Below are 18,114 nucleotides of genomic sequence, written 5' to 3'. Positions count from 1 at the left end.
ATGTCAGTGGGGTGGAAGAGCAGCAAGTGGGAAGAAACCAGACTGCTCTGCGTGCACCAAGTCTCCAAGCTTCCCTCTTCGAGTACCTCACTGTAATGGAATTAGTCACACAGGACTAGAAACACTGCCTACATCAAAGCTGAATCTTCCACTAGCACAGGCACCCTTGTTAGGTACACAGAATTTCTGTAATGTGTTTAAAACCAAACAGCCCCCTACTCTGAGGGCAGTACACGCTTTTAGTAGAACCCCTAGCAGCACTGCTCCATTGCCCAAATAGCAGATTAATGAGCAGGGCAACTAACTGCACAGCTTATTTTTAATGCTAGTATTTGCTGTTGGCATAGAATTACTCCAGAAATAACTCTTGAACAATAGTTACCAACTTCAGTCAATTAAAAAGTCAGGCTTTTAGACTTCGAGTAAAAGACAGGGAATACAACCTGTCAGTTACTGTTCAGTGCTGCTTTAGTTTACTACTTTGTTAACACTGGCAATAATCTTGTAACATTCAAAATAAAATCTGGTCACTGCTTGTACAATGAAACCAATGCCTGTCATCACTTATAATTCCTTGACAACATTATTTACTTTTCTCCTCCAGCTGGAGCATTAGGTGGCACACAGTTACACTAATGAAAATCAAGCATTTTTGCCTCCTCCTTTTCAGTCAGAAACTTAATGCTATTTTAAACAAACACAACACCTAAGCCTACTGGTTTCCAGACAAAGACCTATACTGGCTATAGACAAAGTACTATAAGCAGAGATAAAAAGAAAAAAGTTATCTGCACTCTCCAAATAAGACATGCAAGTTGCTCCTTCCTGTGTTCACTGAAGAAGTTCTATCAGCAAAGAAGTAGCTTTTGGTTTCTTAGCACCAGGAGTTAAAAGACTTCAGCCTTCCAGTACCATCTTTCTAGACCAAAGACCAAATATGAAACAGCAAATTCACATGTGGTAACACAACTTGACAGTGACACAATAGAGCCAGTTGTTAGGAAAAAGTGTATCTATGCAACTTCTTTATTTGAATCCAAGCATTTCCCTGGAAGTAGCAATCCTCCTCTAGCCTCCTCTAAAAATTTCCCTTACAGAAAATATTTAAATATATTTAGAAATATGCAGAGGAGATAAGCTTGTTTAAAACAATGGAGCAACATGATTAAAGCCTGTTACCACAAAATATTGACTATTTTTCTGACGCCAAGATATTTGTTAAACTATTTGACTACAGCTTTCAATCCATGGAGTATCTGATAACAACTGCAAGAGACAAATAGTTCTGACTTTTTGAAAACAAAGCTACACTGATGAACTACAACTTGAAAAAGAACCATCTACCTAAATTACAAGAGATATTTGAAACAGTTCACAGCTCACATTAAAGTATGATGCTAGGGTGTGTATTTATTCCAACACACCCACCATAGCAGGCCGCTTTGCAATGTAATACTATTTTGATATTTAGTAGTTTCACAATACATACAGTGCTCAAAAAAAGTAACAATCAAAATGGTTGCTATCTCTGTAAAATATATTAGCTTTGTTTCTTTCAAGTCAAGCACATAGAGAACAGTCTCCTTCCAAAATTAACAGAACATTATTGGCGTAAATGTATTACTTTATATATTCATAAGAGTATTTTTATTGTTTGTATTTTGGGGACTAGCACTTCCTGAAGAAAATTTAAATGGCTTTAGTAGTAAGGAGTGAAAAAACAGAACTGTTGGAAAACAAAAACTGCTTTCTTGCATCTTGTTACAGTAACATACAAATGTTGAAATGGGGCAACTGACTATTGGTGTCTGTTTACCCCACATCGCTCCAGGTAAAGATTGAATTAAAGCAGGGATCTGCGTCAATCAGAAACGTGCCACATTTAACTTGAAAGCAACGCACTTCATTTTGAGGTCACCATTTATACTGTTGTAGTCTACGTGCACTACAAAACTCTCACCATTATGGAAACAAAAATGCTGTAGGCCTCCAATAGTTCAAGTCTGTGTGGTCATTTCTACCTTAAAAGACAGTACCATAGCCCTGTCCCCATATTACAGGTTGGTATCAGAGTACAACTTAGTCCTTCGTGGGGAAAAAAAAGATGACTACCCTGCAGTTATGGTTATTTAGAGTAAAAAAAAAAAAAAAATCAAGTTGAGACTCAAGCATATAGCCATGGATGTCCATTTCCATTAGCAGATATTAATAAAATTTGTGTTGAAAGTTTAAGAGGAAAAATTTTAACAATAGCTTTCAAATTGTCTTACCTTTATTTTGTCAGCTTTCACTCTTCCTCAACTCAACAGCAGATACTCACAGTATGTTTAGACTACAAAGAGGAAGAAATAACATTATTAAATGCTGAAAAATGAATATATGGGGGAAATACCCGGAGACAAATACTTGCATTTAGTCTCATTCCAAGGCAGAAAACAAAACAATTAACAGGGAATTAAAATAATGGATTAAAGCACACTCACATTATTCTCTCAGCAATTCTTTAGCTGTAGCCTACAGTTACTATCACATATAGGAAGGTAGACTGAAGACAGATATTAAACTATGTCTGACATTTACACAGGCTATTAAGAGCTGCTTTTTTTTTTTTTCCTCCAATGGAACATCAGTTCAGTATAAGCTTCCCATGCAAGAACCAAGTGCCTTCACAAACTGAAGAATTCATACAGTTCAAAGGTTGGAATAACTTCATACCAGTAGCATGATTTGCATTGCTCTGTACTTTCAAATAGCTGCCTAAGCCATATGACTGTTTGCACCAGAAGACTGGAGACAAAATACAGCTGCAGATCTCCATATATTGAGTCTTCTGTAATAATGGAAGACCTATCAAGATGAACATTGTAAAGCAGCTATATTTAAGTTGCAAGATGAATCTTTCTTATGCAAAACTTCTTACATACAAGAACATCCACTTCTTCAAGAAAGGAAAAAATGAACCCTGATACTAGCATGTCTTCAAAAAACTCATTGCTCGTCAATGCAATGCATAAAGTACAAAATGTGCCTACTTCAGACACCAGAAAAAGAAAACACAAGTTACTTTAGATACACAAAATAAAGTAATGGGACTGATGTCACAGTTGAGGACATGGAGTGATGTTTTGGGTTTTTTTTTGGCCTTGCCTATTCTTTCACCTCTCCTGCTCCCAAGACACTAAAAACTGCAGCCTCTGATAACAATAAGGCAGCCTTAAGATGACTCAAACTATGTCTCCCTCCACAAGATAAGCTCCTGGAAAGTGAATGCTCATTTTTTTTTTTTAATACCACTAACTACTTGTCAGCATTACTATATAGCCTGGAACTGTAGTACCTACCTGTGATAGGGTGTTCCACTGCAGAATACTCTTTACTAAGAAAGAGGTGCGATTCCTTCCAAATGGTGTTGCACATAATGGTTAGGTCATGCTAGCTTCTTCATATCCAGCTCATGAATGGGGTAGCTTTTTCAGCCTCCATTCTTCAGCACTGCCTATACTCTGACAGCTACATTATACTTATTTTTGATAAATATTTACCTAACATGAAAACATTTTAAATTTGAGCCAATTTCCTAGAAAGCTTCTGTAACTTCAGTTTAAGGGAAGGGGGAATTCTAGTTCACTCTTCAAGTAAAAGCCTTCTGAACATATAAGATCATTTTAAATAAGGCACAGATACTAATGACTTCAAGTTTAATATTGTATTATTGATGCTGTCAAAATACAACTTTTGGCAGTTAAAAAATAATGCATTATTTTATTACTCATCAATAATAATCCTAAAGACAATCTTATCTTGACATTTAAAAAAAGCACCATCCACGGTTATATATTATTAAATCCATGGCCATACGTACAATTCAGTTTAAGACTACATGTTCATACCTATATTGAGCTGAGTTTTTGAACAGTAAAGTATTTCATTTTAATTAGTGATTACTTCTTGTAGTATCCAAATTATATGGCCATGAATTTTTTCACCTTATCTATTAAAAAAAAAAAAAAAAAACAGGAAAAATTAAAAACTGAGTTTCCACCACCTTTACAGTATGCTCCTTGAGGAGCCATCTAAGAGCTCCAACAGTTACTTTCCAAGCCTTTGTTAGCTTTATATATCAGTGCTCTAAAGAACAATAAAGAAAATAACGTTACTGAATTGTACTTCAATTTTTTTTTACTAGACAGAAAAAACATTCTGAGACACTAAGTTCTGCCTCAAAAATCTTTGTGGTGTGAAATACCTCTAGTTATACATAATTCCAGCTATGTTGTGCTATGTATATCTCAGGAGATTGTCCCAGTGAAAGCTGCAATCTTGGGATGTCTCAAACATTCTTCCTTGTAGCTGATAGCCTGTAGCACAATACATTTGATAGTTTGAAGAATATTCTAATAATTAAAGAGCACCAAGTTCTGATGATCAATTTCTAACTGGTCTTCAGAAATCGGCAATAATGATGCATAAATAAAATACAAACTACAAATGAAGTAACAGGAGGCCTAAAGCTGTTGATCACTACTTGAATTTAAATCTCATCTGTAAGGTATCTGAGATATCTGTAAGATATCTGTTTCATCTGTAAAGTAAAAAAAAAAAAAAAACAAACAACAAAACAAAACACACTAGTCTTTTTGCCTGACATTTCAGTAAAAGTGCATTCATTTTATGCTAGACATGAAAATAACCTTTCCAAGTACTTTATCATTCTTTTCATTTTTTAGAAAACAGATTTGGTGTTATATTTCTGTTTAAGTGAAAAACTGGCACTTTATATGCTTTAATTGGAAAAGCATGCTTCCTAACCAGAAGATGGAAACAAGACTAAAAATCTAAACTCCCTCAGAGCTGCGACTGTATAGCTTTTAAATTAAAATAGCAAAGAACAACAGTAGAAGAGTAAAAGCTGATAGTTTTTTCAATGTTTGTGTCTGTTTGTCAGACACAATGTCAGTTTAAAGTAGTACTAATTTGACAGCATTAAATCAGGTTAGTAATTGATTTTGCAAAGCTATCTGCCATTTCCTTAAAGGAGGTAGAATATGAAGGATGTGACTTGAGTAACAATGGCCTTGTCTGGCTGTAAACATTTCACAAATAACAGATATAAATATCTACAATAGAAAGTACTGTGGAAGAAGTTGTTCTAGAAATTATTTTTATGAACTTGAGAAGAAAACAGATACATTTAATATATTTACTTATTTGCATGTAGTTTAAATGATACAGAACAAGATATCATGTTAGAAATCCATATACAATATAAAAAAAATTTGTTTGGTATATTCACCATTCTGCTCACATTTGTAATAACTGCTTATCCAAGCTTAAGTTCAGGTATTCATATTATTTTTCTTACATTAATTTTTGTATATGTGCAATGTTTCAAGAACAACTACACAATGTGAAACCCTGACTTCTGTAGCACTTTTTCATCACAGTCTGAACATACAATAGCTACTTACATCTCAACACATTGGCTTTTTCAAACACTAGTAATTAAGGCATTTTTGTTGTATGCTTTTTCAATAGTGCAAACAAAAACTGTCTTTAGTTTCAATTAAAACAAAGAAATAATTGAATATTTCAGAGTTGTCTTTAATATAGTTGGAAGATAGCTGTGCATTTTGGAGTTCTTGTGAATGAACACTAAAAGCTCTTAATGCCGATTGCTCGTGTTGGTTCTTTATTACTGTCAGTCAGACAAGACGGCAGAACCACTTGAATTCATCTTTTTATGCAATGCTGTAGGAAAACAGTGAATACCTAGTAATTGAATGAATCCCAAATGCAGCAAAGGCATACAGTTTTCATAGTGCAGTTTCACCTCACTGAAGTAAAAGTTGCTCCTACTAGACATTTTTCCACTTCAATGTGAAGTAGATTGTTAGGATTTCGTTAGTGGTTTCATTAAACAGCTTGACAGTTCAGTTCTCTTCCACCAATATTTTTCAGAAGGCTTTCAGAAATAGGACGTATTTCAGGAACATTTTAAAGGATTGTTTCACCACATAAGCGCATCATTTCTCAGTTGTGTCAGCACAGTTGTAATAAATAAGCATTTACATCCTAGAAGAAAAAAAAAAGACAATGTTTGTCATATTACCTACTCTTGTAATACCAACTGTAGGTCTAAGAATAGGTTACTCAATCAGGACCGTAATATAAGAATTACAATTAGGGCAAATTTCAGAATATCCACATGTTCAGGACTGTTTTTCTTCTCTTTTTTTCAAAAACAATTTTTAATGCTATGCTTATGAGCACAGTGGCACTAATTGTCTAAAGCCATCAACTTAGCATTTCTTTGCTCACTTCATAAACACCAATGGCAGGATACAAAACTATATTTCATAGACATAATCTCACTAAATGATGATGTTTAAGAGTCATTGTTACCCACCCTACACCCCTCCAACATTCTTATACTATTCCTTTGCTCCTCACGTGTTCAGGTGCCCTTGGTCACACACATCCTGGAGAACCTTAAGGAGGCAAACGAACAGAAAGAAGGAAAAACTGATGCTAGCAGTAACTGCTACACTGATCCATCAGAAGAACTGGGCAATCTATATTACAAGCTACCACTGCTCTACCAGTGGAGAGTTAGTTGATTCTTCTGAATATCAACTATCTGAGACTCTGTAAGAAGCCTGTAATTAGCCCTGTAGAAAATTGTCAATTGTGTCAACTGTGTCAAAATTCCAGACAGGGAAACAGAGCAGTCCCAGGAGGGTAAGAAACTTATTTGCTCGATTCACCAATGCAGCAAATTCTATGTAACTACATACTGTAAGATTCTGAGTAGTTGTAGATCCAACAAAGTTCCTACACATATAAATAGAGCAGGCAATCACTAAATTCTTTTCAAGTTTACTCTAAATGGCTGCTTTATGTTCTGGTTCATTCCCTGCCTTTCTCAGGTCATGCCAGTGGGAGGGAGGTTTGTTTCTTCCTCAGTGTAAGCTTTGGTGCCCAGCCTCAGAAAACTACCTTTAGAGAGATGAGTAACACACACAGCAAATCATGTATTAATCGGACATCACGCATAGTACTGATACTGTAAGTATGCCAAGAAGGGCACAGAGGTCATTCACTTCAGATGGAGCTGCTCCTCTGCCCTCCACAAAATTACTATTTTTTAAGCATTAGGCCAGAAAAAGATTTAGAATTTAGCACGCTGTCACTTGTCCTGGTCACTTAACATGCAAATGCTAACACCACTACCAGAGTGAGAATCTGCTGCATCACACACAGATGAGGTACAGCAAATTTTAAAGAAAACACCTGTGCTTCACAGTCTACTTACTTATCTGAACCCCTTTTTTTGAACATTCTAAGGTTTATTACTATTTACTATTTTATTAAATGTCATTAAGGAGATACTTTATAAAGGTCGGAAAAGATAAAAATTCATCAGCATCCTAAACCACAATACTAGAATTTCAGACTAAGGACTGTGCAATATACTTGAGCATTGGTGAAACATACTCTAACAGCTGATACAGTTCTAGCCTTTAATAGTTTAGAGTAAATAGCATCCAGTAAGAGGAAAACTACATGTATAAATGGCATAACTATACTTATTACTGAACAACTGTAACTGGATTACCTTTGCTATATTACCAGTATATCCTGGAACCAGAGTAAGATGATTTTCTTGTTCCCATAATTCACTTAATTGTTGTTTTAAAATAACCATATTTCTGAAAAAGAACCAATAATAGTTTTTAACATGTATACTACAGTTTCCCAGACTTCGATTGAAACAGGTGTTTCATACTGTATATCGCTTTAGTCTTAATATTACCATAAACTCAGATCAATATTTTTTCTGCAGCACTTAATATCCCAATAATTATATTCTTTATTTACTAGAAGTTAAAAGCAAAAGAAATACAAGAATGATAATCTTTCAAGCAAATTTCCAAACACCACCTGTGACTTGACAATTAAAGAACTTAAATGCTTTTAAGCTTCTATTTTCAAATTTTAAGCATCAATTTTTCCTTTGTATAAAAAGGTGCGCTCCTGTTGATCAGAATTAATAGGGATTTTGAGATGAAATCAGCTACAGAAACATTTAAATGTTTTCCAACACTATACTCACCCATCCTCTGCCCTCTCTTTATGCGCAGATAGTTCTGACCACCATCTTTTAATTACAGCTTGAAGCCAGTTTAGACCAACTATCACATATCTGCAATAACATTTTATACAATTCAAATATCCACAAGTCAGCCAATACTTTCATACAAGCACAAATGCAATTTAGAAAGCCACACATTTGCTGTTTTGGAACAGACAGAATTAGACAAATTCTCAATTTTAGGCCCATGTTCTCATTTTTTTTAAGTTGTAAACTAAAGTATTTCTTAAAAAGTAGTAAGAGATTATTTATGTTATACCTGAAAGTTTAACCGATGTTAAAGAACATGCTGAAACCTTGCTGCCATTGTGCTTCACTGTTTAGAATGATATACCTACACGAAGTCAAGAACTAACTCCCCCATGGTTGCTTAACCCGACAGAACTTTTGTTTGTTTGTTTTAAATTAAACCCCTGAATGCTATTAAAAACAATATGAAGGCTTATACGGAAGCTCCTTTAGGTAGGTGCTTCCCCAAGAAAGGCAGGACTGGTGGGAAGATGAGTCAGAGGACCAAACATCTTTAAACACATGGATACCACATAGCCAGGAAGGAATGGCATTTAGACATCTGAAATTGATACTTACTCTTCATATTTGCTTTTAAGTAGTGATTTCACTAAAGGCAAAAGATCTACACAGCAGCCAACTGAAATATATGGTTTTTCTTCCTGTAAACTTAAAAAACAAGATGTTTCAGAAGTGCCAGAAATTCTCTGTGGGCATAGTACATTCACATGTCCCACTTCCTGTTTGTACCTGTTTGTAAGCATAGGAAGGCAGTCTACCACAACTCCAAGATCTTGTATCCTAGAAACATGGAAGATAAAATAAGTGTCACTAGTTGAGCACAGGTTGAACTATGTTTCCATTAATAAGTAATTATTGATAATTTACAAGATTTAAGGAAATCCTAAAAGACTGCATCGTATTTGGTTTTGCTACCACTTTAAGAACATAAAGGAAGAGAAAATCAAGTTTACCTCAATAGGTAGGCTACCAGTTCACCTATACTTCTCCTTCTCCAAAAGGTTAAAGCGACATTCAGCCTCAGATTCCTGCTGAAAAGAACTTGAGCCATAGTTTCATGGTCCTGAGAAACCTGTATGTTTTTAAGAATACAGAAGTTGACAGCAAGGTAAGTAGTCAGCAATGACACAATAAGCTGCTTCAGTATGGCAATGCTGGAGTATGTGAAAATATATTTTACCACCATGATTAATAGAAGTTTTCTTAATAGTAGCCTTAGAGCATGAATCACCCTTGGAAGAAGGCACCAACAGACTTTCTACTATACCTAAGATCTGCAAGAATAAGGTCTGCAAACACTTGAATAGAGATATCTAATAATTACAGCACTTACTCATAGGCATTAACCTATAAGTCTCAACAACTTTGAGAAGCGCTTATTTAAATACTTTACATTTGAAAGTATTTCAAACAAGCCAGCAGCATGAGTCTGCAGCCCAGAAAGTCCATCGCATCACCTGCTCTGCATCAAAGGAAGCACGACCAGCAGTTTAAGGGAGATGATCGGTCCCCTCTACTCTGCTCTTCTGACACCCAATTTGCAGTACTGCATCCAGCACTGGGACTCTTTGCGTAAGAGCAACATAGAGCTGTTGGAGCAGATGCAGAGGAAGGCAGTGAAGGTGATCAAAGGGCTGAAACCTCTTTCCCAAGAAGACAGGCTGAGGGAATTTTGACTGATCAGGAGAAGAGGAGGCTTTGGGGAAACCTTAAGTACTAGAAGGCCAATGTAAAGAGAGCCTACAAGAAAGATGTAGAGAGACCTGATCAAGCAGTACAGTGATAGGACAAGTTCTTTAGAGAGAGAGTGGTGAGGTGCTGGAACAGGCTGCCTAGAGAGGTTGTGGATGCCCCATCCCTGGAGGTGTTCAAGGCCAGGTTGGATGGGGCCTTGCGCAGCCTGGTCTAGTATTAAACGTGGAGGTTGGTGGCCCTGCATGTGGTAGGGGGGTTGGAGATTCGTGATCTTTGAGGTCCCTTCCAACCCTGGCCATTCTGCGATTCTGTGACAAGATGCTAATGTTTTTTTTTGGTTTTTTTTTTTTTTTGGTGTTTTTTGTTTTTTGTTTTTTGTTTTTTTTTTTTTTATTTTATTTTTTAAGTAGAAGGGTAGGTTTAGGTTGGATATTAGGAAGAAATTCTTTAATATGAGGGTGGTAAAGCATTGGAACAAATTGCCCAGAGAAGTTGTGGATATCCCATCCCTGAAGGTGCTTGAAGCCTGGATGGATGGGGCTTTGGGCAATTTGATTTAAGGAAAGGTGTCTGACTATAGCAGGGCTGTTGAGAACAGAGGATCTTTAAGGTCCCTTCCAGCTCAAACCATTCTATGATCCCACAATTTTTTTTATCCTTCTCCATCACGCAGCCTCTCCATTCTAGCTTACTTTCCACTCACTCATTGAAGCCATTAGTTTAAATGGTGTTTAAAGGTACCACCAACTTGGCACCTCCAGAGCACTCTCTTCATGGAACTGTAGGTAGAAGCTGCCATGAAGAGACAGTATGGCGACAGTCTTACTTGTCATGCTTTCTGCCATGACTCACTTTGTTACCTAGTGAGGCCTGTAGGTGTTTAAAACAGCTACACTGAAAGAAAGGAAAACCTCAACAGAAAAGGACTGAGAAAGCTCTGTCACAAAACACATTTATTTCATATCCATCTGATGTTGTAGCCAGTTACAAAAGCTCTGCAACCATTTGAGTTTCCTTAAGTAATCTCTGTAAGAACAGTCTTTCACAATCATTTAAGTTGTTTTCATGGTCACCAAGCTAACGTTATTAAAAACAACCCCATCCAATCTCACCAGCTTATTCCCATCCATACACTAACACCTTCAAAAACAAATGAGGCCATGCATCTTAAGTCATGAAATCTAACCCAGCCAAAACAGTATTTTTCACTTGATGCTGGTATGATCTGAAATTAGACTAGGATGTCAGATCTAAGTTTGTGCTGATAAAGTGGCAGGACTACTACTGTTGGCAACTGAATCAGTCTACTGAGGAATAAGACTGCAAATCACAAACTGAGCCAATCTGAATGTTAAGAAAACTAATCTACTCAAAAAACTATTCAAAACTAACAAGAATGCTTACACTGAACTCATGTTCAAAACTAACAAGAATGCTTACACTGAACTCAGATTTCTTTTAAGCTCAACTTACCTCTGAAAAAAATGCACTATATTTGGAAGAGGGGCCTTCTGTTTGAGATGAGCCAGAGTCACTAGAATTCAGCAAGTGTGTACGACCATCATTCAGTTTTGCTGGCAGATTCCCTGCACAAGCCAGCTCATTTTCTTTATTTGCCATGTTACAGCCCCTTGATTTAGGGAACTGTTTCTTCTTATAACAAGGCTTTGCAATATAACAATGGACTTTTCTTTTACAATGTACTGCTTTGAAGAGAGATAGGGGACTGGTCACTGTTTTTCCAACTGTTATTCTGCAAAAATACAGGAGTATTTTAGTAAAGGTAATTCTATACTTAAGTCAACACTTTATATTAAGGTAAAATATATCATTATGAATTCAGCAGTAAACTTATAGGCTACTTCAGCATTTCACCATCAGTACATAGCCTCATGACAACTGGGTTACCAGAAATAAAACCTACCACTAATACTGTTTTCCTGCTTTTTTTTTAAAAAAAACTAACTCATTATCATAGAAATGGACAACTATAAGCACTGTCAGTACAGTTATGATTTTTCATTGTGACAATTTGGGTGTTGTAATAAATTCGAATTGCTTCTTCCTCCCTGCTTGACTCCCTCCTGAAACTTCAGACTCTAAACAGCAAGACCCTCCTACCTGTTTGTGTATGAAGCCAGCTGTTTTGGAGATTTCTTATCCTGGGAGAAAGGGAACAAAGGAGGACAGGCTATTACTAAAAAGACTCAAACAGCATCACTGCTTTATCATGGACTAAATTTGCCACGGATTCCCTCCCAGCCACCTTTTCTATTCTGTTTGAAGCACAGCCACACTAACATTTCTATAAATTATTTCACAGTGGTAAGTAGACATACAGCTGTCCTTGCAACAACACAGTCAACTAAAGGTTTGCGAAGTCTTTGGAAGAGGTAGGACTGTAACATCAGAGACTGACAAAGAAGTAAAAACTGCGACTAGTATAAAAAAAGCTTCTGGAATTTGATGGTGAAGTTACATTACCTGTCTCTCATATACATCTAATGGCCAACAATATAACAGATTAGCAGATGCTAGGAAAGATGGCAGCAGAAAATATTTCTTCAAAGCACAACAAAAAAACCGAAGGCTGATGTAGGTAGAACTAGCTTGATTATCCTAGATTCACCAACAGGAAACATAAGCACCCTGATACCAATTAGGCTGCACAGAATGTCAATAATCTGAAGGACTAAGAAAATTCATTAGAGTTATGCCATACAGATGCATAAAACCATTGAAAATTAAGCAACAGCTTGAACTTGAATTTCTAAATGTTTATAGTAAACTTCAATGTCTTAAGAACTATTTCTCCTACCCCACCTCTCAGATTTGCTGTCTCTTAACAAAGGAAAGCTTTTTGACAATAGAATTCCTAACCTAGAACTTTTTCTGATAAGATTGCAGGAAAGAAGAGGAACAGAACCAAATTGCTATCTGCTGCTCATATGGACAACATGATACATCTGTGTCATCCCTGTGTGCCTATAACAATATTTCTCATGATATAATTGCTGTTCTATTCTATATCTAAATACAAAACATACTCAACACCGCTATGTCTCCAGTTCTAGATTGCGCAAAGCTATAAACTTTTATTTGAATATTAACTTCAGCTTCACTGGAAGACAGAAATACCTTACCTCCTTCATGATCTTTTTAGTGGAAGAAGGGATTCTTTTTCTGGGGAGATCAACAGGACGACCTTCAATATGCAGTACTTTCTGTTTTTTAGCATTGTGAGCGTCAGATGCCATAATCTCTCAAATCCCTATTTTCAAGGGAAAGATTAACTCAGGTCATATTTTGTAAAACAGTCAGCTTTCTTCAAATGCAACTAGCAACTACAGTTCAAACAGTTCAAATACTTGCAAGATATTCGATTATATAAACAAATCAATTCATTACCGTTCAGCAACATTAGCTGGAAGCCTTGTTAGTACCTCTCTGATAAGCACTTCAGAATTCCCACCTTTAGCTCCCCACCAAAAGCAAAAAATCCCTCTTCGCCATCCCCAAGATACATGGATCTTGTTTACAGATCAGTTCAGTACACCTGCACTCTAGGATACCATACACGCAGGAATTCATGTAAAATATAAGACAAATTACTCATGAGAATTCTCCTTCAAGTCTATTTCATCTGCTATCTAAAGAAATATAGTTGCTCTCAACTGTTTCCAAATGAGGAAAGACAGGAAAATAAAAATACTTCATATTTTTCAGGAACGAGGCAAGCTTAATCAGAATGAAAAAATGCCTTAGATATCTCCCCTTACCTGGTTGGCAATTCCCTCCCACAACTTCTCCTCAGTATACCACCTGGGTATTACTACTTGTAAAAAAAAAAATATTTCTATTTTGCAGATGATCTGTATGTATATACAGGCAAGTGGTTTTCTGTAGCACTCCAGAAGAACAGGGAGGACCAACTGCCACTGAAGCGAAATCCCACAGAATCAGCCTGTCAGAACCAAGAAGGTCCTTAACTTCAGTTCCTGAATAGTCATTTTTGTGACTATTGCTGTGACAATGACAGCTTGTAACCATGCAGAGCAGCAGCTTCTTATTTGCCTGTTTAATAAATTATCTCATATTCCCTCCTCTTTCATACAAAGAAAAAAGTTGATTCCTAATGTACAAAACAACAGTATTAAACTAAAAATGCATTTGAATTAAGAGTGGAAAACAGCATAAGGTGAGAAAAATGTCTTAACAAGGAATCCTGGGTTAGTATCTGTTTCAGTATGTGAGTCATTTTCTTAAGGTTGAGTCAAAATATCTGCACTAGAAAGGTAAGTTTTCTACATAAAACTTGATGATGCCCTAAAGAGATAAGTGAAAAGGATTACACACTGATAAAATGTGATGAGAGAGCATGAAGCCTCCAGCTGAAACAGGAAAAGAATGTAAAATTACAGACTCCCTCTTTAGAGGCCAGGAACAGAAATCCCAAAAGGCCCAATTGATGATCAGATACAAAGGAATTTTTAGTGAAGTAAAATGTCCTTACATCTGTGCTCACTGTCCTACAGTTTAGTGTGGTCTTTCAAGTTGGTTTTGTTGGGGGTATCTAAAGACAAAGCAGCAGCAGCGAACATGAGCAAAGCAAACAGCATCAGACCCATAGAAATGGATGGCATACATCCAAAAGCCGTATGAATCTAGGAAGAAATAGCTGTGTTATTAAAAGAGGTACAGAACCTCTCCTGTAGAGCTGCTAGGGTACTGAAAGGAAAATACAGTCAGTATTTAAAGATGGCCTTAAGGAAGGTTCAGTGACATCTCTGTTGCACAAATTGGTAAACAATGCAATTAAGAATAGAATTAGTAGATACAAATAATGTCTTGGGAAAGAGTCAACCTCACTGAGTCTTGCTTTGAAGAATTAATGGCATTCTCCAAGCCTGTGATGCACATTCACAGAAAGTAGTGCAGTATGGGATACAGGAGAGCTGAAGGACAGATCAGACCCGGGATTCCAAAAAAGCTTCCTGAAGTCCTTCACTGAGGTCTCTTGAGAAATTAAGCAATTCATTGATGAGAGAAAGTTTCTGCATGGAGAAATACCTAACAGTAATAAGCGATCTAAGCAGCTCCCACAGCGAACACTGCTGGAAATCTGCAGAAAAACTGCAGTTGGAAATATTTGTACAGTACCTCATGAAGGGGATAAATGAAGGCTGCTGGCAATACCAGGTTATACCAGAAACTAAAGATGAGGGTTAACTGACAAATTAAAGAACAGTGATGAACAATAAGCAGAAACAAAGATTAGGGGGTGAACATAGAGCAAAGCATCTATGTCTGCAGGTGTGAAGAAATTCTGGGTTCACAAACAGAATTACAGGCTGTGAGCTAATAATTACCACCCACAATAAGATCTGAATATATGACAGTTTGCTTTAGATCACTCAGACTGCTCAGCGTTCCATAAGGATCACTGATCAGCAATTAAAAATCTGTATGCTGGGGACAGAGGGGCTTTACAGGAAATTGAAGCAGTCAAGAGAACTATCAGGTATATTCTAGAACAGTCAGACGCTGCCATCCGCTGCTATTTTTTGATACATATGGAGAATTTTTAAAAAGGCATATATTTTTTTTTAATATCAGGTCACACAACTTATACCTCAACTTCTTGAGTTTTTGACAATTCCATCATCATGAGTGCAGCTAGCTATATTTGTTCCAAACAGCCTAGTATATTATTTCTTAAGGCTAATGCAACTCCTCTGCTTCACATGACTGAAAAAATAAGGATAAAATGAAGTCTCTTCAGCCTTAGTCCTTTAACATACAAGCTTAAACCGCTCTGCAGCACACTTTGTGACAACTGTAAATCAGAACAGAAACGCACAAGTTCATCATGCTGACAGACTCCCATTCCATCCATTTTCTCCCTTTAACGAAGGGCTTTTCTAAGCAGATAACAATCCTTCCTCCCCTCTCCTCAGTTTTCAGGAAACAGAATGACCAGCATAACAGCAACCACGTGTAATGGGAAGTCAGGTTATCCTTAACTAACCACTAGATGTTACCTTGGCAGAGTTCTCCTAGCAGCTCTAATACTGTGCTAATTATTTAAATAAATATCCCCCACAAAACTCTGATCTAACCCAGATGCAATACGCCTCTAGAATCACACCGCACTTGCATGAAGGAAGGCAGCACTAAATGGCTTCCAAGTGCATAGCTGTCAAAGACAAGTATTAACAAACACTGCCACTCCCTCCCATCCGCTGACATTCTGGGCATGGCCCCCAGAAGGGGACAAACTTTTCTGTGCATGTTATGTAACCTTCACATGTTTTAACATAACAGATATCTTACAGTGCACAGACTTGAGTACTTTGCAGACAGCAAAACAAACGTGAAAGTTTTGTTTCAGTCATCTGCAATAGCCTCTAAAAGAATCATTCGTCCCACCCCATCCATTGCCAGAATTCTTAAAAGCTCCTTTTTCCTACAGCATTCCACATACATTAGCCATCACAGATGTTCTGGGGTTTCTCCCCCAGCCCTCACGTTATATCAAGAGCGCATTCTCAAGGATGACAACATCGATCCTTATTTGAATCAGCTGGAAAAGTTCATTAATTGTTACTCCACAGAAAGGAGGTGCCTGCTCTGAATGCATTTGAAGCTGGCACACATCACAGAGCCAGGAAAGAGCAACTAATTTTACTAATTACTGCCAGATGTAAAAGGCTTATGAGACATTTCCAATAATGGTTATTCCAAATTTACTTCCAAAAGGGTAATCTGTCTAGAGAAATAAATTAGTGCTATTGTATGATGTAGAAGATTGAGTAAATTTGGCATCATTTCCTTTCATTTTAAGCCTGATTGACAAATATTACAGAATCCATCTGTCTCTTGATTGCACATCCTTCCACATGCTTTCATTAGGAAACAGATTTTTAAAAAAAACAACTTTGTAATTATGCTCTGACAGTTCAGTAAGTGTTATGTATTGAATTATCTTAAGAAATGCATTCCTTAAAACCTTGAATTATCATCAATGCACTGTTTTCGTTCAACACTACAAGACAAGCCTCACACATCACCAGGGCACAAATTTCAGCTAACTGTACCTGTCAGGCCATTTCTTTCAATTTGAAGAGAACTACACAGGAAAAATTAACATCAACTACATTTGCATATAGAAATACTACTTGAGTGACAAGTTAACATTGCTACAATTTTTTAAGCTCAGCCTCCTACTACATAGGCACAGAATTTGTTCAGGGCCTGCTGCCATAAGCAGTCATAATGAAGCTTTGGAAGCGATCACAAGTTGGAGTTCAACAAAGTTTAGTGAGGATGAATCCAGGCATGGGGCAAAGTACTCCTTCACACAGTCTAATAAATGGACATTTAACTTCTAGAAAAGTATTTTGTCCAGGAGAGGTGAAAGTAGTAAAAGCACCATACTATTTTCTGCATGTGGAAGTAGAATTTAAAGGCATGTTAAATTTTAAAGAGCACTGGAAAGTGGAATCATAGAAGCAGTCCTCCACTAACAAAACAATGTTCTTTACCTGTTGATTTTCAGCTATTAACGCTCCAGGAAAAGCAAGGTGGTAAACTTCTTTTGTGTTAAGACTATCTGACAGCTGTTAGGCAGGAAACAGAGCTCTAATGTGTTGGAGCTCTCACATTAATACTGTCAATAAGCTTTAAGAAATTATCCATAAAAAACAAACACAGTAATTTTTTTTTTTCCTATTCGCTATTTAACTCCAATCTCTAGCAAGAACTTTAAATTCAAACTCTGAGAAAGGTACACTGGAACTCCAAACCTAATGGAGTTACAGGTACCTACCTAGCCTCATGAAGCTGAATGCAGCCTGTGCCTATACTTCATGGCTTGAGATCACGTGGCATTATGCACTGCACTTAATGTTACCCTGCACGTCTTTTGATGATGAGATGTCAAGAGCATCTAAAAAATCTTTAATTCAAACTCAAGGTGTTTACCATTGGATCAAGATACAGATCCATAGACATCCTTATTATTCTAACTGAAATGCATCAAGAAGACAAGCTGCAAAACTTAAGGATGTAGTTCAAGTAAACTAGTATAAAACTGCAACACAGGATATTCATGTATGTAAACATATTCATATGAGGTTAACTATTAATACTACTCTTAAAACATAATAAAAGTTCTCAGTTATAAAGCTGAGGAATTAAACACAAAGCTAACTTGAATCCACTTGAATAAGCTTACT

The 18,114-nt window shown here is 36.7% G+C and overlaps 1 protein-coding gene across 1 annotated transcript; it reads right to left on the bottom strand.

The window, feature by feature from the left end:
* Positions 1-6,039: 6,039 nt before the first annotated feature.
* Positions 6,040-13,134, bottom strand: KATNBL1 (katanin regulatory subunit B1 like 1; the record flags this gene model as incomplete). The annotated part of the gene is made up of 9 exons (XM_079537320.1): positions 6,040-6,072; positions 7,616-7,709; positions 8,114-8,203; positions 8,741-8,830; positions 8,912-8,962; positions 9,136-9,254; positions 11,351-11,630; positions 11,999-12,039; positions 13,021-13,134. 9 exons carry the CDS (start codon positions 13,132-13,134, stop codon positions 6,040-6,042), a joined length of 912 nt encoding a protein of 303 aa, XP_079393446.1.
* Positions 13,135-18,114: the final 4,980 nt, after the last annotated feature.

The sequence above is a fragment of the Tetrao urogallus genome (genome assembly GCF_951394365.1).
Source record: "Tetrao urogallus genome assembly, chromosome: 6".
NCBI classification, from domain to species: Eukaryota; Metazoa; Chordata; class Aves; order Galliformes; family Phasianidae; genus Tetrao; species Tetrao urogallus.
The sequence above is the reverse complement of the archived record's forward strand: the minus strand, read 5'-3'. Positions and strand labels throughout refer to the sequence as shown.